Source organism: Anabrus simplex, chromosome 12 (genome assembly GCF_040414725.1).
Source record: "Anabrus simplex isolate iqAnaSimp1 chromosome 12, ASM4041472v1, whole genome shotgun sequence".
Taxonomy (NCBI): domain Eukaryota; kingdom Metazoa; phylum Arthropoda; class Insecta; order Orthoptera; family Tettigoniidae; genus Anabrus; species Anabrus simplex.
This window is the reverse complement of record NC_090276.1, coordinates 29,699,947-29,723,693: the sequence shown is the minus strand read 5'-3', so window position 1 is coordinate 29,723,693 and position 23,747 is coordinate 29,699,947. Positions and strand designations below refer to the sequence as shown.

At 39.5% G+C, this 23,747-nt stretch overlaps 1 protein-coding gene across 1 annotated transcript in view; it reads left to right on the top strand.

Annotated features, from left to right (window-relative positions):
* Positions 1 to 23,747, top strand: part of Ac13E (Adenylyl cyclase 13E) — a 94,961-nt gene that overhangs the window by 9,849 nt on the left and 61,365 nt on the right. Inside the window, exons 3-6 of the mRNA XM_067156071.2 lie at positions 1,655 to 2,700; positions 10,043 to 10,252; positions 11,431 to 11,811; positions 16,495 to 16,595. Of these exons, the coding sequence (XP_067012172.2) occupies positions 1,655 to 2,700; positions 10,043 to 10,252; positions 11,431 to 11,811; positions 16,495 to 16,595 (1,738 nt within the window). The remainder of the gene's footprint in view (positions 1 to 1,654; positions 2,701 to 10,042; positions 10,253 to 11,430; positions 11,812 to 16,494; positions 16,596 to 23,747) is intronic.

Sequence of the window (23,747 nt, the reverse complement as noted above, 5' to 3'; positions counted from 1 at the left end):
CAATTCTAATTTTTCGAAGTGCATCTTCATAACAGGAGGGCAAATAACTTTTTCGCAATGTTGCCTGTATATTTAGTTAAGAATTTTCGGAAGTGTTTGTTGTTCACTTCGTTAAGCGGAATATTGGTAGATACCAACATTTCGTACAGGCCTTTTGAGAAATCGGAAAGTTTGGTTGACGAAGATTTCGCTGTATCAAACAAAAGAGCCTGCCTGCTCTGTTCAGAAGACTTTTGATTCACGCAGCCGTAGCACAGTGCTGTTTCTCGTTAAATCGGTTCATCGCTGCTACCTTAACTTCACACGCTTTACAAAAAAGAATTGTTCCGTCAGTACTGAACGTCTCTCCACCAAACTCTTTCACATACTTTCTTAACTTTACAGCTTCACTACACTTCACTTTCAGCATGATGGGGTTTACTGCAGTACTACAAGTGTGACCAATCTGTTGAAATCCATTGGTAGTGAAAGAGCAAGGCAGCTTTAACTCGACCCTGCAAGTAAGAACTGGGCGAGATATAACATGGCATTTCCTTGTTTGCTTAGTGCTTCTGAGCTAAATATATCTACTGGAGTGACATCCTATTGAAAAGCGGATACACACTATCGTCATGTTCCGTGACCTCACGTGTACAGTGTCGCAATCTAACTTGTCCAGAATGATGTGCTAAATGACGTCCGTAGAGGAGCGCCTTCTTAGAATCAGGTCTTCTAAACCTGCTACCTGCCTGTTCCGGGAAAAGAAAGAAAAATATATCAACTACACTATTCGGAAATCCGGTGTTTGAAACTCGACGCAGATAACGTACCTTGTTAACGACGCTTCAATTTAAACAAAAATGCTGAAATTGTAACCAAATATGACCTTATATCACTAAAATGAGCAAAAAATGGCCAAAATATGCATTTATAGGCAACATCAAATTGCTTTAAACGTGGTCAGGGACCCGTCATTCAAACTTATTTTTCAGATTTTGGACAAAATGAGCTCATATCAGACGTAAGGCTTTTCAGGCATTTCGTCTTAGATCTGACACTAGACTCATCAGAGTGGGATGTGTCAGACCCTGCCCACTGACGCTGGGGTGTAAAGAAAGCAAACGCCTGAGAAGCCTTACATCTGGAATGTTTTTGACATGCTCTATTGGTGAAAAATATCTAATTCCCTCCATGGGAATTTAGAATTTTCCATTCGGAATTGCTAAGCGGGCAATAATTCCATTGTGGAGATTTATCTCCCTTATGCAGTTATCAGACTGTGCCTCTTATAAGGGCTTCTGATAAGTTCACCTGCATACACCCCAGCGTCAGTGGGTGGGGTCTGACACATCCCACTCTGATGAGTCTAGTGTCAGACTTAAGACGAAACGCTGATTAATAGAGCAAACGCCTGAAAAGCCTTACATCTGATATGTTTTTGACATGCTCTGTTGGTGAAAAGTATCTAATTCCCTTCATGGGAATTTAGAAATTTAAAATGAGCTCAGCTTTTCCCTGACATCCGAACCTTAGTTATAAGTGTTTTACCTTTCTCCCAATACTAATATCAAAATTAAGAACAATCCTATTAATCATTGATACAGTGATAGCATTTCCCTTATGCTTGTGTTGTTATTGGTGGAAATCTAATAAATTTGTTTTTCTTTTGTTTCAGGTATGCCCTGTTATATGTGATAGTTGTTTCATTATCATGGTTGATTTATTTTATTGCTACTGGTTTAAGCGGAATGACTCACAACTGGATGGCGATTGCTGGAACATTTGCAGCTCTTCTTCTTGCTGTAGTTTCACTTTTTGTTCTGACATATACTCAGTTATATCGCCGTTACACTCTTCCAGTATCATTGTGTATTGCCATCACAATGGCTCTATTATCCATTTTATTTGTCATATTGGATTCTTCAAATAACAGATCTCCTGATATTACTCCTGTTGGACAATTTTCTCTTTGTATTGAAATTCTTTTGATTATGTACACTGTGATACCATTGCCCTTGTATGTTTGTGTTATTATCGGTGGCGTATACTCCATTGTATTTGAAAGTTTGACAGCAATGTTAAATTATTCAGATGTGAATGGTGTTAAAGATGGATATGGTGTTGTCGTTAGGGCTCTGCTTCAATTGTGTGTACATTTTATCGGTATACACATTTTGATAATGACAAATGTTCGTATGCGTGGCACTTTCATGAAGGTTGGGCAATCCTTATTGGTTCGTAGGCAACTGGAAATGGAGAAACAGTTGAAAGAGAAGATGATTCTGTCTGTAATGCCACCAAAAGTTGCCAATTGGTTGATGCTTGAGACTGGAGGTGGAAGGGAGGAAGATCATAGAGGATTTTCAACCCACATAGGATCTACTCAACATAGGGCCGGGGGAGACATCCGATCACTTTTCCGTCCATTCAACATGCATCGAATGGAGAATGTCAGTATATTATTTGCAGATATTGTTGGTTTTACTAGAATGAGTTCAAACAAAAGTGCTGAGGAACTGGTGGGTATTTTGAATGACCTGTTCGAACGTTTTGATGACCTCTGTGCAACAAATGGCTGTGAGAAAATCTCCACACTTGGGGATTGCTACTACTGTGTCGCGGGATGTCCAGAGCCCAAACCAGATCATGCCAAAGCTTGTGTGGAGATGGGATTGGGAATGATCGAGGCCATCAAACAGTTCGATGCCGAGACAAACGAAGGTAAGTTGAAGAATTCTAGTTAACCTACAATAATTCCCATTTTTAAGCAGTGGCTATATAAAATCTTCCCTATGTGGGTAAATAATGTCCCTATGTATTCAGCATGAACATTTACTAGAATAAAGGGTCACTCTGTGGATCAGTTGTAGAATTTCGGCTTCCACATCCTGGATACAAACCCGACAGAGGTTGTCACATTTTTTGAAGGCCGGAAAAAATATCCATTCAACACTATGTCATGTCATAATTTTTAACTTTCATTTCTATGTTGTCGTTTGCCTTAATATGATAGCAATCAGTCAAGGGATGTTCCACCATTCAATACTTTATACAATGTGTATCATTTATACCTTTAATAAATGAAGACCAGTTTTAATCCTCTTGGAATCATCATCAGTTCAAGTACATAAAACAGATAAGGTAGCAAGATTAACACACATTTTACATAGAATATGCCTTAAAAATACACTTCAAAGGATTAACATGAGTTGTATGTCATAAAAACATGTTGAATTTTAAATGACTTCCTTAGAGTCTAAGTCACTATAATAAATTGAGCACGAATATGTCATGTCATAAGAGTTGGCATTTTAAATACCTTTTGTGAATATTCTACATTCCACCCAACAAAATTAACTCAGCTCTGAGAGTTTTACTACAGCAGCAAATTGGAAGGTTGTTATTAGTACACTGACTCCTAGGTGACACCACTTTAGAAGGTTTGCAACTGGCTGTACGATAGTGGTGGTGGGTTTTTTCTTGTGGTTAATGTCGCACTAACACGTGGCAGGATCTCAGCAACGGAAGGGTGGGAGAAGGCTAAGGTTGGGAAGGTAGCGGCCATGACCTTAATTACGGTACTGAAAACTGGAAACCATGCAAAATTATCTTCAGGACTGCTGACAGAGTTTGAACCCATCATCTTCCAAATGCAAGCTTACAACTACGCTACCCTAACCTCATGATCAGCTTGCTCATTTTTTAAAATTATTACTACGAGGTTCCCCAAATTAATGTTTACACTTTTTCAGCATTGATAACTAGAACATGAATAACAAGAAGCATGAACTTTTTGTTAGTCACTAACCTTACAGTTACAAAAGTTAACAGTGGCTGTCATCAGTAGTAATAGATCACCTGGAATTATGTAGAAAAAAAGCAGCAAAAAGCTGATAAGGATTCCATGAGGGATTCGCAGGCAGTCACAGTTGCATCTCTCACGACATCCTGTGTCTGCAGCATTGGGTGTGCACACTGTTCACTGTTCTTCAGAGTTCCTACACATAAAAATCTAATGGTGTTAAACCGAGAGATCTGGGTGTATACTTGGCACTTTCTCATTAGCCTATCCACCTCCCAACAAAAGTTTCATCCAGGAGCACTCGTACATCTCTTTAGTAATGTTGTGCACAATTTCGTGGGGGAAAAAGCCTTCTTCATTTGGGTAGAGTTGATGAATGGTTTTTTCTTCTTGAGGCGCCTTCTCCTAGTGTAGATCCGAATGGGGGAATAAAAACTCCGGATAATAATTTTACGTTAAACAGAGCCATGCCATGTGAACTTAAAGGGATATCCTTCAGGATCTTTAATGCAGTGGTTTCCCGTTGCCTTCCGCATCCTAATGCCCTTGACCAGTTGTAGGTTCTTCCGCCTTTTGGGACCATTTCCTATCCCAAGGACAATAGAGTGCCCTAACCGCTACCCGCTCATCCACCCTCAAGGAGACTGTTGGCACTTGGTAGAGGGGATCTTCTTATACCAGAAGATACTCGGTCCCTTCATTCGTTACCGCCTGCAATAACAAAATTGTCATAAACAGTCATTGCCCCCTCTTTACCGCTGGGAGGTGAATGTCAGGATTTCACCGTCATTGAAACCATAATGGCTTTTCTCATTTTCTCTGGATCTTCAGAGAGGGATGAATGGCTGGCACAATAATTTCCTGCAATATTGTATGGTATCTTTCACCTGTCACTGTTCCTTCAAAGAAGAATGGCCTCACAAGTCCTCTGGCAGACATATGACACCACACTGTTAATTCAGGAAGATTAACAGCTCACTCTACCATTATGTGGAAATTTTCATTGGCCCAGTGCATAAAGTCATGGCAATTGACCATTCCATTTAATTTAAAAGTTGTGTCATCAGACCAGACGATCAGATTGATCAAACAATTCATTGCTGTTGCACACGCTCACAACCCACTCACAAAATTTGACACGCCTGTCTGGGTCGTCCTCATTTTTAGTGTGAAGTAACTTGAGAATGAAGACCCTCCATTTAATTGCTTTCAAATATGATGGCCATTTAATTCACATAGGGGCTGCCTGGCCTAGGCAGTAAAGGCGTTCTCGGTTCACCCGGAAGGACGTGGGTTTGATTTCCCATCAGGAATTATTACACGTGATAACATTCATTTTAGGGTCTGTATTGAAAGTATTTGTATTAAATAACACTAGTATGTTTTTATTGTTTGCCCACCTATTCAGTACAATACAATCTTAAAAATTAGGACTTTGTCCTTATCAAAATTGTTAACACAAAATTAATACATTGGATGGTACATGTTTTGCCTATCAGTAGTAGGCATCATCAGCCATATTTTTACCTGAGGAATAGATCAGGTACCTGATTGGAGATGACTTATGAATACTGTTAAAAACTATGTCTTGTAAAGTGGATTAGAGATTGTTAAACAACTATTACGATATAAAATGTAGTATACTATTACTTAATAATATTTGTGTTAATATTTGAGTCTAAAAACATGACAGTTATTTGAGCATTATGACATAGGTAGTTGATTCTTGATGTTAAAAGATATATTACAATAAAGTTAAAAATTAGAAAGCACAGTCCAATTAATTGTCAAATGGCGTGTTGTTAAAAACTTGAGGAAAGTTGAGCATTGGTAGTAGTCCTTGGTTCTTGAAGTTGATAAGTATTGATTTTCATTTATATGCTTATAAATTTTGAAGAATTTTCATATGGCATGGTTCTTTTTGAGATAATATTAGTTAGAATGCTGGTGCTGTAGGTTATAATGGAGTTTGTGTAGATGTCATTGGGCCATCTTCTTTGATGTAGTATTTGTGGGAAGAGTTTGTGAGAGGTGTAACTCTTTGCTGTTGGACGTGTTGAAATGAGCGTACTAGTCGAAAGGGAGCGTTGTTGTAGTAAAAGTTGTTGTCAATTGGTGGGTATTGAATAGGTGGGCAAACAATAAAAACATCCCCATCAGAAAGTTGAAAAGTTTAAGAAACAAGATTTCCACTTTCGGAGGAGCACGGCTCTGAGGTTCACTCAGCCTACACCAAAAATGAGTACCAGGTTAATTCCTAGGGGCAAAGGTGGCCGAGCGTAGAGCTAACCACTCTATCCCATAAAGTGTGAAGGTAAATTCAAACTCATGTCCTCACACCAAGGTGGTGCAGCTCTCTTTTCAGGCACACGCCCAATGGAGGTGAGCTTCATGTACCATTTCAACCACATACCAGCTCTCCTACCATTATTAAATTTCTGGCAGTACCGGGAATCGAACCCAGGCCCCCAAGGACGGCAGCTAATAACACTCACCGTTACGCTACGGAGGCGGACAAAAGTAAACGTGTGTCCTCATTCCGAGGTGGTGCAGCTCTTTTCAGGCACACCCCTAATGGAGGTGAACTGCATGTACCATTTCAACCACATATCAGCCCTCCTACCATTCTCAAATGTCCGGCAGTACCGGGAATTGAACCCCCCCCCCCTCCCGAGGACCGCAGCTAATAACACTAACCGTTACACTACGGAGGCAGACAGCACTGAGGTTATGGATAGTGGAAGCCTTTACTTTCCACCCTTCCAAGGACCTTCATGGCCTGTACAGAGATGGCTTTGCTTTGCTTTTACTTGATTTACTTACAGCTGACTCACGCGAACCCTACTGTATAGACTTTGACTTCTCGAGAAAACCGTTGAAAGTCTCCAACATTGATTCCATAGTTCTTTCATCCATTTTCATTCTCTTATTGTTCTGCTGTCCCTTCTTCACATCAAACACAGTTCCTTCACTCTCAGACTTTTCACACAATCTTGTAGTTATGTCGCACATAACGGTGGCGCAGTATCAAATTCTACCCTACATTGTTTCTGTACCTGCTGGACTGAATGGCTCAGATAGTTGAGGCGCTAGCCTTCTGACCCCAACTTGGCAGGTTCAATCCTGACTCAGTCCGGTGGTATTTGAAGGTGCTCAGATACACCTGCCTTGTGTTGGTAGATTTACTGGCACGTAAAAGATCTCCTGCAACACTAAATTCTGGCACCTCGATGTCTCTGAAAACTGTAAAAGTAGTTAGTAGGATGTAAAAACAATTAACATTATTATTGTTTCTGCACTTCAGTCATTTTCTCACATTTCCACTTTAAGTCCATTTATAATAATGTTATTGGCCTTACGTCCCACTAACTACTTTTACGGTTTTCAGAGACGCCAAGGTGCCGGAATTTAGCCCCGCTGGAGTTCTTTTACGTGCCAGTAAATCTACCGACATGGGACTAACTTGTTTGAGCACCTTCAAATACCACCAGACTAAGCCAGGATCGAACCTGCCTAGTTGGGGTCAGAAAGCCAGTGCCTCAACCGTCTGAGCCACTCAGCCTGACCAAAAAAAATTCATTTATATAAATCTTATTCACCTCAGTCATTTTGTCTACAATTGTATGTCTGCAGCTAGTGGTTGCAGATGGAACTAAAATCAACAGAATGATTATATGTGCTTGCACACTCTTAACGTTATCATCATTACTTGTAATTCAAACAGTCCCATCAGGTTTTCTTTGATGTTTTCCCTGTGGTAGTAATGTTAGAAGAGAAACCCGCTAGGTGGCCACGATCGTTAAGCCGTTGAAGCCTACATGGTCTTGACACTGTGGTTAGCTGGTTCGAGTACCATTGGTCGAAAAAATTTCACCATCAGAATGGTGGCTGGGAGGGTAGAAGAGGTGATGCTATACAATTTCTAATCACTACATTGCGTGCCAAAAGCCCGGATTAAATTCCAAACTTCTCTGCAGTGCTCATATGGAGTGAAGTCATGTGACGCTCTTGATGGTGATTTGTCCGTCAGATGGCGATGTTAAGCCTTAAGCAGACCCCTTGGTGCTATTCAACAGCAGTAGGCTATGTGCCAGCACTGGGTTTCACCCTCTCCCTTCCTACTATCATATATCATGTCATTCATTTCATCTCGTTAACTGCTCAGATGAGGTTGATGTCAGGAAAGGCATCCAGTCATAAAAAACTCACCACGGCAGATTTCATCTCGCACATACCAGACCCCATAGAGAAATGGGACAAGGGTTGGACAAACAAGCAATAATATTTGAAGAGAGTATTAATTTTTTTACAATCTGTTTTACATAGCACTGACATGGATAGGTCTTACTGCGATGATTGGCTAGGAAAGGATTAGTAAAGGGAAGGAAGCAACTATGGCCTTTTAATTAAGGTACATGGTATCAAAATGGGAAATCACGGAAAAACCACCTTCAGGGCTGCTGACCCTGGTGTTTGAACCCACTTCTATGCTGGGCTTTATTGGTTTATTGGCTCAGAAGATTGAGGCGTTGGCCTTCTAACCACAACTTGGCAGTTTCTATCCTGACACAAATATGTCAGGCTCGCTTTGGCTGGCTCATAAAAGTACTCCTGCAGGACAAAATTCTGGCACCTCTGCATCTCCAGAAACCATTAAAGTGGTTAGTGGGAAGTAAAGCAAGTAACATTATTATTATTGCCACTTGTTCGGTTCAAAGAGTGTAAACATCAATTTGGGACATCCTGTATTATTATTATTATTATTATTATTATTATTATTATTATTATTGGTAGAATGAGTTTTTGATTCAAAGTACCAACAGGGGTTGGGACTGTAATCTTTCCGTCTTATTGTTTATTGCTTAAGTGGATTATTTGCTGCGAGTTGGCTGTGCGGTTAGAGGCGCGCAGCTGTGAGCTTGCATCCGGGAGATAGTGGGTTCGAGCCCTACTGTTGGCAGCCCTGAAGATGGTTTTCCGTGGTTTCCCATTTTCACACCAGGCGAATACTGGGGCTGTACCTTGATTAAAGCCACGACCGCTTCCTTACCACTCCTAGCCCTTTCCTATCCCATCATCGCCATAAGACGTGTCGGTGCGACGTAAAACCATTTTTTTTTTTTTTTATTTTTTTTTAATGTTATGAAAATTAGCATTTCCAAGTCTAATGTTAGTAGGGAAGAAACCTCAAAGAATGGGAATACAAAACTAGAATAGGAGGATCTTTTCAAATTCTTAGGATGTGTTCTCCCAGGATGATAGTATAGTAAGTGAAATTGAATCATAGTGTAGTAAGGCTAATGCAAAGAGCTTGCAGTTGTGATCATTGGTATTCTGTAAGAAAGAAGTTGCCTCTTGAGCAAAATTATCATTATTTCATTAAGTTTACAGATCAGTTTTGCTGTATGAGAGTGAATGCTAGGTGGACTCAGGATATCTTATTTGTAAGTTGAAAGTAACTGACTTAAAGATTACAAGAATGTCATTACATTGTACTTACGGGCACAGTAGAGCGAATACATAGCTATCAGAAGAAGGTAAAGGAACTCTGTGTGCAGCGCTGCTTAGCGATTCATTCAGATCAAAGCTCATTCAAGGACATTCCATTTTCTCAAGAAGTACCTGTCAGATTTTGAAAATAATAACCCATCCACTCCCACCCCTTGAATTTGCAATGTCCATATCTCTAATGCTAAGAGTAGGAAACGGTGTAGTAGGTACCTTTACTTCAGCAGATATTGATACTCTGGAAAAATACTACAAATTTGATTATAAGCCTCTTGGTAGCCTTACTGGAGGTGGATCAATAGCCAGGATCCTGGCTATTTTGATCTTAGGTAGTAGGAACAGCAGCTGAAGATGCCTAAAAATATAGGTGAAACATGTCCCGCTTAAGACATAATAATGTAACAATTTTTATGTAAATCAATAAAAAACATTGTATTGAAAAGGTGGACTCCCAAAAAAGCTTTATTTTAGAAAGGTATACGTTGCTCAATACGGACCCAACGATGAAATTTATAACTTGTAAAATCTTTAGTGATTTGCAAGTTGTTTGAGATAATGTTTTAAGTGTGCATCCAGAAGACAAAACACTTGCATATTTTCTCATAATGTGATACAAGCTTTTAAGAAATGTTGATAAAGTTATTTGTACTGTGGAAAAGTACTAAATATCTATTAAAAATACTTGAATTGTGCAGGAACTTCTTTCAGCTCTAAATAATAGGCACTTGTAACATCTGTGTGTTAATTTTTTAGGTGTCAACATGAGAGTTGGTGTACATACTGGTACTGTCCTGTGTGGGATTGTGGGCACACGCCGCTTCAAGTTTGATGTGTGGTCTAATGATGTCACACTTGCCAACCAGATGGAGTCCACCGGTAGGCCAGGCCAGGTTCATATCTCAGAAACCACACGATCCTTCTTGGAAGATTCTTACTGGCTAGAAGAAGGACAATTGGTAAATGGTATGTAAATTTATCACATAAATCTGCACCTACCGACCTCGTACGATAAACATTTCATTATGATCCGTATTGACAGTAGTTACAATTGGTAGATAAAATGGGTCCATCTGTTCAATACTACACTACTAAAACATGTAACTACCATATATTTGGTCAAAAATCAGCTACATTATCATATAATTAGTACATGGGACCGGTTTTGGTCGCTTGGGCCATTATTAGTTGTAAAGATTTTTTTTTAAATTGGCACAACTAAACACATAAAAGGCCATGAAACAAACAGAGACATCTAAAAAAAGGTACACATTACAATCAATCCCTGATAGAAAACTTCGTGGCACTTAAGTCCATGCTTCACAAATATTGTACAATGAATTTAGACCTCTGCATAATACATTAAACATGCCAAGATATCAATATAAGAGAACACACGTTAAATCAATCTCCGTCGGAAAGCTTGGTGACACTTGTGTCTATGCATCTTAAAATGTTGTGTCCTGGTTTTGAATTGGTGAGTTATTGTGTGGAGTACATTCTTGACTTGCTTGATCTTACCAAATAACTTATGTACACTTGTGAGTGATTGAGGGGGGCATCAATAGTTCTCGCAAAAATAGACATTGGTCCAGTAGGTGTTCTGTCGATAGGGATTAGACTGATGTCTTCTTAGAGGACTCTCTAGTACCTGGTAGCTTTTCAGGTTCACATTTAATGAACTGTGGATCCTCCATTATCTTCAAGTCATTTTTTACTCACTGCAGTAAATTTGATTTCCTGTAGACATATATATAACATCTTTTTGTGTTGCTAATTTTACTATTTAACTTTCGTTCTTCGCTAGGCTGAGGATGTCCCCAACTTCGCTGTAAGAATAAAAACTTGTGTAAGTATTGTAAAGGTGGAACTTTTAATGTTAATATCTTTAAACTGATTAAAGTTGACAATATGGGCTAAACATGTCATATTACTTGTAATGACATTTATGTTTGCCTACCTTTTTTTTTTTTTTTTTTTTTTTTTTTTTCCGTATCATTTGTTTCATTGTGTGGCTCTTCTTTCTGTTTGGTTGGTTGTTTATCAAATGTGGTATTTTATGTCATAATAGTGTAATTGCTTCCTTTCTTTAATTTCAGTCTTTACATTTGTACGATTATGATCTGCTATTCTTTCTCATTAAGGAATTATGACCTACTTTATACGGGGCCGTAAAAGTGACCCTTTCTCGATGGATCCGGTTACCGTCCTCGTGCAGCCTCCATCAACACCACCAGTTTCCCCATTGTCTCCACCTCGCGCAAGAGTGCAGTCTTGTGGCCCTACTGCAGTCATCGGAGGAGGTCCAGTCAAACGCCCTCATTACCTCCAGCTTGTGACTGGCAGCATGAAAGCTTGTTCTCTGCCCAGCATTCTGGACTCAGATAATGATGATGATTCTGAGACCAGGGAAGGTGGTGACTCTGGTGGAGGCAAGAGTCCAACATCGTTGGTGAGCTGCGGAAAATTCTCTCCTCGGGCAAAAACTTGGAGATACCATGGCAACAAATTTAAAAGGAGAACAGGTATGCCAACTCTTTCAGATTCATTTTTTTTTTTTTTTTTTTTATCAAAAGTGGTGTGTGTTTCAGTAATTTACCCTACTGTTCATAACTATTCAAACACAACATTAATAATAATAATAATAATAATAATAATAATAATGATGCCCTAATCAATGGTTTTATGAACATTTAATAAGAAGCGCATTATGGTATGCTGCATTTCATAGTCAGTCTATCCATATATTGGCTTTTTTATCCTACAGTTCTTGATGTAAAGCTCAGTATTGTGTAGTAGAAGGCAATGGTACTTTTAATCGCAGTTCTGTATAGAATGGTTGTCTTGTGAACTCATAGGTTAGTATTGAAGGAGCTTTTTTTTTTTTTTTTCAGGCAGAGAGCTTTTTTAAGATACAAGGCCTTCACTCTTTCTAGTGTAGCTAGATTATCCTTCAACAGGTGTTCCCAGATAATGTCTAAGGCTTGTCATGATAGGCTCTGTTTGTACAGACGTGCACATTAATGGTGTCCCGACATAAACAATCAACACTGCCCCACTCTAGTACTGAAAAGAAGGGGAGAGAGTGAAGGGGTAGTGTTGAAGGCCTATCAAGTACAAAACATGGGGGAAGGGAGTGAAGGGGTAGTGTCGAAGGCACAATGACTCACCTTCTCGCTTAACGCATTGCTGCATGGACTGCATGCAGACAGCCCACTACAAGACTTCGTTGTGATCGAAATGGGCACAGTGGCGGATGTATTGAAGTACAGGATTAGGTTACCTACTCGTCCGGCCCCGCAGTGTACGGGGCAACGCGTCCGGCCGCCCCGGGTTCGATTCCCGGCCGGGTCAGGGTGTTTTAATTGTAAATGATTAATATCCCTGGCCTGGGGACTGCATATTTGTGTCATCTTTAACGTTCCTCACATTCAACACTCAACACTTCCGCAATTCCAATTACATGCAGTTTCATATATTGTGCAAGTAGGGGCAAAGGAATTCTATAGGTCGACGCCCCGAACAAATAGCATTTTAATATAAAAAATTAAAAAATTAATTACAGTATTACAGTATTAAGAGGAAAAGGAGGTTTTTAACCGAAAAGTATTTTATACTAGTTAGGAATATTTTGTAGCTGCGTTATATCGGGTATACCAATCCTTCTTCACCTTGTTCTTGCCATATTTCTATCCATCTCCAAACTGCCTTAAGACTGCATGGTATTGCTTGTGCTATTGCTTGGGGGACCATGTGAGCCTCCCACATGCCAATAATACAGCCTCGATTCACCTGTGATAGGATAGGAGCCATCTTATTACAATGTTACAGTATAACGCTGGAATACACACTCTGTGTATTCAGCACTACCTGTTCACTCCCTTCCCCTCCTTTTCAATACTGGAGTGTCCTTCAACACTATCCCTGTACTCTCTCCCCTCCTTTTCAGTACTGGAGTGGGGCAATGTTGATTGTTTATGTTGGGACACCATTAATGTGCATGCGTGTACATAGCTCTTTTTTTTTTTTTTTTTTTTTTTTTTTTAGCAGTATGTAAGTTATTAGGAACGCTCTGCCATCTGTTGAATATATTTGTAAGCTGGGAAAGGTTAGAGAATCAAAGAGTATCTAGCAGGGAATAGTATTCTTCCGAGATAAGAGGAAGTGTATACTCTCCGGCTTGAAAGGAGGTAGTACAATAGTGAAAGTGAATTCAAGTGTTCCACCTTTTCAGTACAATATATGTTGTACAAGATCATTATTTTACAACATGGTTTATTTGTGGTACTGGTTTCGACCCGTTTTTTGAATCATTATCAGCCTATATTACATCCTGAGCAAGATGACAATAACAAAATATGTAATTATGTGACAGATGTTCACACTTAAAACTAAGGGTTGTGGTTAAAATAGGTAACTATGTTTACAACACTTTAGAGGCATTACAGTCTTGTGTAAACTTGGGGCAGGTGTTGATATCACGCATTCTAATGCTGAGATTATTGAAGGATAATCTAGTTACACTAGAAAGAGTGAAGGCCTCTTATCTGCCGACCCGCATTAAACACCTCCCCCTTACCTCCACATTCCACAAGTCCCTCCCCTCCCTTCTTCCCACCCATACCACCGCTCTGTCCTCGCACACCACACGCTTCAGTCTCTTATCTCCTCTCTAAAAGTTCATCTACATGGCACGCTAAACAAGGTGAGCCTCAACTAGTTTTCCTTTTTTTTTTCTTTTGGGTTCATAATCCACATTGAATTGGGAAAATCTTGGGCCAGCACTTTAACAAAGGACCTACATGTACATAATTCTCCACCGTGTGATGTGCCAGCAAAACACAGACTTGAAAATTTTGTCGAACAACTTTGTACAAAAATTGCTTTCGAGGCCCATTTCACCATGTCGGAAAGATATTTCCACCAGAGGAGATAGATTTTAATATGTTTATCAAGTTTTTAACTAACATATTACCATAATCTCAGCATTAGAATGTGTGATATCAACAACTGCATGAAGTTTACACAAGCGTATAATGCCTCTAAAGCGTTCTAAACATTGCTACCTATTTCAACCACAACTCTTACTTTTAAGTGAGAACAGTTGTCACATACTGTGTATCATTGCATGTATACTGTCACATACTTACATATTTTGTTATTGTCATCTTGCTCAGTTTGTAATATAGGCTGATGATGACTCAAAAAATGAGTCGAAACCGATACCACAAATAAACCATGTTGTAAAATAACAATCTTGTACAACATATATTGTATTGAAAAGGTGGAACCCTTGAATTCACTTTTACTATTGTGATTCTCAGTTCAATATGGAACAATAATGAAGTTTTTAACTTTGAGTGACAGGTAGCAATCAAACATCGCTGCATGCAATGACATTACTAAAGATGAAAATCACATATATCAGAATATTAATAAAAGTGTTAGTAGCTGCTTAACAACCTGCTAAGTACCGAATGTTTGGCGGGTTAGGGTAAGCCTTCGCCTGCAATTATTAGAGTGATTTGATATTATGATTACTCAAGTTGGCTGAACTTAGAGACATATCTCACGATTCACCGGCAGGTAATTCTGGAGAGAATAAAGCAAAAATGAAGCATATCGGTCAAGTAGAACGGACGGATGGATTTGCCAAAGCTGTTTTTAGTAAACTCTTTTTAATACATAGATAATAATGTGGCCTCATCTACTGTGTGCAGGCATTCTGATTGAAGCCTTCTAGGCAGTCTGCGCATAAATATGGACATTTTGTTTTATTCTGCCAAATAGCAGAGTAAACCGCATCTCTGTTGACCAATCTGAGGCTGATTTTTAATTAATTTTGTCAGGACTGAACAAATTGGCCATACGGTTAGAGGCACGCAGCTATGAACTTGCATCCGGGAGATAGCGGGTTCAGCAGCACTGAAGATGGTTTTCTGTGGTTTCCCACTTTCACACCAGGCAAATGCTGGGGCTATACCTTAATTAAGGCCACAGCCTCTTCTTTCTCACTCTTATCCCTTTCCTGTTCCAACATCACCATAAGACCTATCAGTGTCAGTGCAACATAAAGCAACTTATAAAAAGGAATTTTGTCACCAAATGTGTCCCCAAAGATTTTTACATGCTGACAACATAAGATATAAGAAAAATATGCAATTGGTCCACTTCAATCAGTATAAAAATATGTTTTGAAAAGAACTTTAAGAATACGTCTTCTGGCCACTTTGGGTCTTCTTCAGCCTTAAAAATAAAATATAAAGTTAACAAAACACTCTAAAACATAACACTAAAAATGAGTTCTTATGAAAAGTAAATCTTGAAATATCTTATCGTCAAAATCACAACAAAGTGACAGTGCCTGAAATGAAATGACTTGAGATTTTTTTTTGGTTTGACCTCAGACTGCTCAATCAACTGGACATAACTCTGTTGTTCAGATGAAATATTTCAGGTTCCATATGGGAATCAGTTTCTACATCATCTGATGGCCCAGCAACCATCAGTTTTTTAAATGAGACAAAGTCTCTCATAGTGCTTTGGCACTGCCTGTGACTTCAAGTAGCTTACGCATTGGCCTCCACTGAATGTACTAGCAATGCGTCTTGGTAGGTGTGCTGGTTATCAACTGATGAGCCCAAATTGGCACACTGGGGCAAAATGCTGGTAACCAAGAATAAGTTAGCTGGAAAATTTATAATTTGCAGTAACAGACCATTTATATTGGAATTATGAATTGACTCATTCAGGACAAATATTTCAGGTTCCCTATGGGAATCGGTATCTACATCATCTGAGGTAATGGTGGTGAAACATCCACAAGACCAGGCAGTATGTAAGCATCCCTCAAAGCCGAAACCAAAGAAACTCGTAGATTTTTTTATTAAATGAATAACAGTGCTCTTAATTGAAGTTTAATTTATATTGTATGTGAATTGATTGTTAAAGATACATCTTTTGCTGTGTATTGTTAATAGTATTACAAAAGTATGTACAGTTCGCAGTGAAATGTACATAAACTGTGTTATTCATGTCATTAACATATTTTCTGGATTTTCTGACATTTGGATCAGACCCAGTCCCACTCGACCCGGGTAAATGGTGTTCTACTGTATATGTAAAGATAAAGGCTCTTCTTTATCTTGAAGAATAGGTGCTTCAGTAATCCAGTACCTATGTTTATTCTTTGTTTTTTGTTTTTCCAGATGAAACTGAGCCATTAGACCTGGAAGGAATACGACATTCTTCTCCTCCCTCGAGAAGGTCTGTTGGACCTGAAGAGCCAGAGAATAATGGTTACCAGCAAGTAAGGATGAACTTTTTATAAGACTATCTTGAAATGATTTTTCTGGCATGATTGTGGAGGTGGGTACTTGAAAGGTAAAAATAACAAGCTCACAGCATCTTATAATCTACCCAGATGAGGATCTTGAGATGCTTTACCAGAAAATTGTGCTTTATTCTTCTACGCTGATATTTGTTATGTATTGATGATATGAATTAACTGTTAAAAGTAATACAGTATACAGGGTGTATCAGAACTATACCGACAAAAAATCAGGTATGCTCTTCGTATTATGTTAAGAAGGATGGTGCAGTCGGATCGGTGGAGAAAATGAGGTTACTTTGTCTCTTCCGGGCACGCGATTCAAATTGACGAACTCGCCGTATTTGCTATGCCAGAGAGCCAGCCGCTGCCTCTTGCTGTGTGTCAGAGAAGGGAAGGAAGGGAAAGGGAGACAGAGGTAATGCTCGATGTTAATGCACAAGTTTCTTGTTTGTTTCGCATAGTCGCTTCCCAGCCTCAGTAAGCAGTGTACAGTTTGTTCTGCACAAATTGACTACTACACAAACACTGTAGAAAGAGAAGATGAACTGGTACTAAGAATACGAGCAGCTTTCCAGGTCATTCGCAATGCACCATACATCCTGAACAGAGTTCAAAGGTCACTACTACACCGTTGTGGACTGTGCATCCAAGTAGGAGGGGTATATATTTAACACATTGACAACGGGCCCCGATCGGAGACTGCTACCCCATTTAGACCAGATAGTTCAAGCCTCGGGAAAGAAATTACACTCCTGCACTGAAACTACTGTAACTCGAAAAGTATTCAAGATATGAACCTCAATCTTGGAACGTGTACTCACTCGGTTACTTAGTAGTCTGTATGGTGTGATACCTTACAAAGCAGTACTGTTTATGGCTCTATTTAACCCATTCAATGCCAAACCTATATACATATATGCATACGTTATCGAACGCCGTGCCACGTCTGCCAAATCCGTATATATACTTGGTGGCGCAGTGTGTACTTCACCGATCTCATATATGAAAGGCATATAGGGTCATGGTTAGCAATTCCGTGGAATTGCTCAAAGAAGTTTTGCACGGCAGATATACCACTCCGTTTCGCGTTTTTTGAAAGCGATCTGATGTTATTTCAGCTTTGTTGAAGTGGAACATGTTTCTTCCTAACGTGTACCCATCATGGCGTCTTGAAGTATACATTCATCTCTTGTTGACAAAGAAATTGAATGTTTCCTCATAAATAGTGATTCTGGAGAGCTGTACTTTGATAATGAAGATGGAGAATATATAGGGGGCGATATTGAACTACAAGAAAGTGTGAGACAAAGTAGTATTGATGAATCTCGTGCAGAATTGTCAACCCCACTCCTCAGATAAATTCTTATTTCCCACAAATGTTAACGATTTTGATAAGACCAGTTCTTGGATCAACAGCGGAGTAGCCGTATGTGTTAACATGCTACAGCTGTGGAGCCAAGCTCTGTATTCGGCAGGTGAGTGGGTTCGAACACCACCGTCAGCTGTCCTGAGATTTTTTTTTCACTCCCAAGCAAATGCCGGGACAGTTCCTATTCATAAACCCCAACCGATTCCTTCCTCTTCTTTACCCAGTTTCATTCACCATCATTCATTTCATATTCAATATCTTCTCAACTGAGGTTGGCATCGGGAAGGGCATCTGGTCGTAAAAACATACTATAAAATATAATCTCACTTCATCCCCGAACCCGTATTGGGCTGCGGGGCTAAGGGGACGATATGCATTTCATTAATAATATCAGTAAAAATTCATCTGTAAAAATGCTTCTTTCTTAAGAAAAACCCAGCCCAGAGGGTTCGCCTGGCCATCAAAACTCGGCAGTGAAAAGGTTAATAGTCTTTCTAAGCACAGAGTAGTATGAATGCCCTGTTTGTGCCATATTCGTGTACTTACTGTTTTCAAGTATGCAATGATTTCTCTTTATGGCTACTCCCCATTTAGTGTTAGCTGTTAGTCGTCAGAAATATCTAAATCACTATCACTCGGTACCTATTATAACCGGTCTGTACATAATTAACCACAATTATTGGTCGCTGTCGGCAACTGAATACGCCGCGCCATGTTGACACCTGCACTGGAGAACTTCCACATATCGGACATTATTTTGTTAAATACATGAAGGTTTAAAGAAAGAAAGATGCAGCGATAATTTATATTCCATGACTACACTGTTTGGAACTCCTAATCTCGTCCGCAATTTCATCAATAATGAAGGAAATATGAGGTGCATAAAAGCGAGAATTCTCATTGAGAAACTACGAAAATTCTCGGGGCTCGTCACCCATGTGACACATCAGACAGTTAATCTGCATATAAATGTTGAAATACTTTGTCGTCACATAGGGCACGTTGCCATGGGCACCATCTTGTACAATGATTCTCGGCGCATAAGAAAAACACCTGTGTAAATACGAAGTTTCCATGGCTACAAAGAACGTACAATTTAAAAAGTACATCGACACTAAAATCTACGATCCCTGTACTCCATAGTTAAAATTATAGCCAGCAGATAGCACAACAAGCTACTAATGATGCCCGTGCGTAAAAACGGAGTTCTCAGGGGCCCGTCAACAACTGCTGGGCACAGTACCACGGAGATCTCCGGGGCCGGTTGTCAATGTGTTAACATCTGATTAACAGGGCGAGTTGGCCGTGAGGTTAGGGTAGCGCAGCTGTGAGCTGCCATCGGGATATAGTGGGTTCGAGCTCCACTGTCGGCAGCCCTGAAGATGGTTTTTCGTGGTTTCCCATTTTCACACCAGGCTAATGCCGGGGCTGTACCTTAATTAAGGCCACGGCCGCTTCCTTCCATTTCCTAGGCCTTTCCTGTCCCATCATCGTCAAAAGACCTATCTGTGTCAGTGCGACGTAAAACAAATAGCAAAAAAATATTCCTTCCCACTTCTAAATCTTTCCGATCCCATCATCTCCTTAAGACCTATCTGTGTCGGTGCAACGTAAAGCAAGTTGTAAAAAATATATATATAATATAATTAAACCATTAGGCGTATTGTTTCCTCCGTTCAGTATTTAATTCCATTTACAATGTTGTGAGTGAAGGAAGACACAATTGTGGAGCAGCAGCATTGCGTCTTCGAGCATGTTAAATAATAAGGAACGTTACTGCGACCAACAGATGAGAGGAGAATTGATCTGGTGCATTCCTTGACTGACAAGTGTGCCTTAATTACAGTGTCTTCTTGTACTTAGTGTGCAGTTACGGCTGTTTAACAAACGAACTGTGGATATTGCCTGTACACTCAACTTCCCCTCCCTCACCTGCTCTTCTCTGAAGCACGGCAACGGCTTGTGCTCTGGCATAGTAAATACAGCGCATTCATCAATTTGAATCATGTACCCAGAAGTAATAAAGAAAACTCATTTTCTCAAAAAGAAAAATATTCTCCGCTAATCCGATAGCACCATCATTCTTAACATAACACGAAGAGCATCCCTGACTTTCTTTTGTCAGTATAGTTCTGTTACACCCTGAATAGAAAGATAAGATCATGGAAGGGAATTCATTAGGATAAACCTAATGACAGGTCAACATTAGAACAGGGAGCACCAGAAAGAGAAGTCAAGGACAGAGATGAAAACACCTCAAGACGAGGGCAATCTCCTCATCTTCATACCCTGCTATCTTCAAATAGAAAGTCTCTCTCCTCGTCAATCCATATTCTTCTTAGCCCCCAGACAAGCTCTTTTCTGTTCCCAAGCTTCATCAGGAGAACAGGCAATAACGCTCACGGAGATGCATCTTGACATATCGTTAGCCTTGATGTGGGAAGATAGGATGAGAAGTAAACCATAGGATGCCGGTAGTATAGCTTTAAGATGTGGGCTTGATGAGGAGGTGGCTTTTCTCTTTGACGGTGGCAGTGTGTGAAGATGTGGAGATTGTCCTTGGCCTCTTGTGTTTTTATGCTTGCCCTTGTCTCCTTTTCTATTGCCTCGCTCTTCCGACACAGAGTTGTTTGCGTTAGTCTTACCATACAGTCCTTTCCTATTTCTGTTCTATGTTTCTGTATATGATTTGATTCTGTGGTACTTTGTTAATTTAATATGCTGTTTCAATGCTGCTGTTTAAAATTATTTTAAATTGAATATCGTTATCATTGAAACTGATCCGTGTTACCCTAGTATCTATCTTAATCAATCAATCAATACTGATCTGCATTTAGGGCAATCGCCCAGATGGCAGATTCCCTGTCTGTTGTTTTCCTAGCCTTTTCTTAAATGATTTCAAAGAAATTGGAAATTTATTGAACATCTCCCTTGGTAAGTTATTCCAATCCCTAACTCCCCTTCCCCTACTGTGGTGTGCGTATAAGCTTCCCACCTGGTTGTCCAGGATACACAAATTGAGTCTCCCTGAATGATCAGGATTGGAATAATTTACCAAGGGAGATGTTCAGTAAATTACAAAATTCTTTGCCATTATTTAAGAAAAGACTAAGTATACAACAGATAGGGAATCCGCCACCTGAGCGACTCTCCTAAGTGTTGATTGATTGATTGATTGATTGATTGATTGATTGATTGATCGATCAATTGATTGATTGATTGATTGATTGATTGATTGATTGATTGATTGTGAGTGTGTAGACTTTTTGATGCACAATACGATACCTTCAATGATCAGGCATACACTGTGCAGTGGTTGGAGTATGTTTTAGGCATCCTATAATGATGTGTACCGCCTCATTAATAGACATCTGCTTGATTTGAAAGAGCAGAATTTCCACCATACAGGTGCTGCATATTCTGCTGCTGAGAAATTTAAGTGCAATTGCTGATGAACATTGGACTGCATTTTCTGGTGATGCTATCCCTTGTTCATTCACCAGACGCAACCAACCAGACTAAAATCAAGGAAAAGCTTTATCCAGTCGACACAACAACTTACTATTATGCCTGGAAATCTCCTATGAGAATCGTTCAAACAAGTACTGAGAAAGGAACCTGGTGTTAGTTACAAATTACTATTCACAACGTGAAAATATCTCAATAGACTGCACACCGGTTATCAAGGTTAAATTTGATTCTTTAATCATGTACCCCTTCCACCTTGCTGGGTGGGGTGACAAAGCACTATATTCCAAGTAATAAATTTCATGTTGGTTCTATACGGAAGAAGAGGATCCCTTCTTTTGGTCACCAGATTACCAAGAAAAATTATAGAGAAACTCTGGTATCTGAAGGATGGATTAAGGAAATTAGAGAGGATATGGAAGAACTAAAAATAACTCTGGACGATTTGCAAAACAGAACAGAAAATGTAAAGAAACTGAAAAACATTAAAATAAGATTTAAACCAAAAATAGACAAACAGCATACAATGAAATGGATATTTACAGATGAGGAACGACAGAAAAGGTCAGAGCGAATGAAAAGGTACTGGGCAATTCAGAAAGAAAACCCATCAACGAAGATGACCAGGAAATAATTGACTGAAATGGTCCAATGGGGTCATAAAAGGAGGTCACCAGACCCATACAATTTAACAAAAATTGAACATATTTACTGAAGGACATGTTTCAATCCAGTTGGGACATCTTCAGCTAGATAGGCCTAGTTGATTGATAATAAAGTATGTAGATAATTTTTAGTCTTCCTTCAGGCTAGCAACCCGTCGGAAGGACATTTGATTGCTTTCAAGTCTTGCAAAAAGTAAAATGCAAGACCGTAACGGGTCACATGGCCCAATACTTGGAAGGAAGATGATGATGATAATTTTTAGTAAACCATTATGCACTTTAAAATAATATTTCACAATTTAAAAGTATGATTATGAAACTTCAAATCAATTTTGCTATTCGAATCGAAACAGACTTTCAATGTATTAGGTCGTGTTACGTACATGTAGCACGTGTTGAAGAGATGTTAAGTACAGAACAAAAATGGCCAGCCGGACACCAGTGGGATCCGAACCCACAACCTCCCGATTTCGCGTCGGTTGCTCTACCAATTGAGCTATGGTGGCGTAGACCATCTTTGTTCTGTTTGAAGGGATCTGAGCTACAGGTCTGGCACTGCTGCTAGCACACTGTAGAGTGCGTTTAAGTCGCCCGTTGTGGGGCGTGTCAATGAATATATTCAATTTTGCTATTACTAAAAATATGGTTTTCTCGTTCATATTTAGATTGATTACGTCCAGAATAAAACATTCGTTTTTAAAAAATTAGTATAAAACAGGAAACATCATAAAAATAGATCAATTGTATTATGCGTTAGTTGAACCTTATTCAGAAAATGCATTGTAGGCCTAATGTCAAGATGGAAGATGAAGATGGCAGGGAAATATGTGATATTTATCTGAATCTTGAAGATGATGTCTAGAAAAGACAAAAGAAAAGGAAAAATTACGAAGAAGTAGAAGGGAATTAAAAGAACAAAATTTGTGTACTCGCTCCCCATTGGCCTCGCTAACTGCCCACCAAGCTGATACCAAACTGTAAGGTCGGCTGATCACTGTGGGATGCTACAGCTGTTGAGGGAAAAGGATAGCAAGGGGGGAGGAAGAGCAGCACCACTGTATGTCACGGAGTACTGGAAGGACACAGTTTAATCGTGATGGAAATGTGATGAAGTCCAGTGTTAGATGCAGAACGGCAGCAGAAGATGAAGAGAAGAACGTCACCCCATGTTCGAATGTGAACTTCCACCCTCGAAATGGAGGCCCAAAAAAACTTCTTATGGGCAATACAGTCAATTCCTTCGTCACATGAAGCTCGCTGAATAGACCTGAGATGTAGTTTGGAGTGCTAAGGAGGAACCTGCTGCTGGTAACCTGCCATTATATAATGTGAAAGGCACTGAATAGACTCGAAACTGGTGTGCCTCGATGTAAAACTTGTCTCGAAAGGTGGGACTATGTAATCACAGATGAGCTTTGTGTATTTGGAAACCTAGAGTATCCAGAACACATTTGGTGTGCAGATAATTAGATGGAGCCTGCATACTGAATGATCAGTTTTGCAGGTACTGGCAAGCTATCCAGAGTGCTGAGTTCTGGGTTTTGCAACACATTTAATTATGCATTTGTTATAATATTTACCTCTTTCACATATTTGTATATACCATTATTATTGCAAGTAGTTATT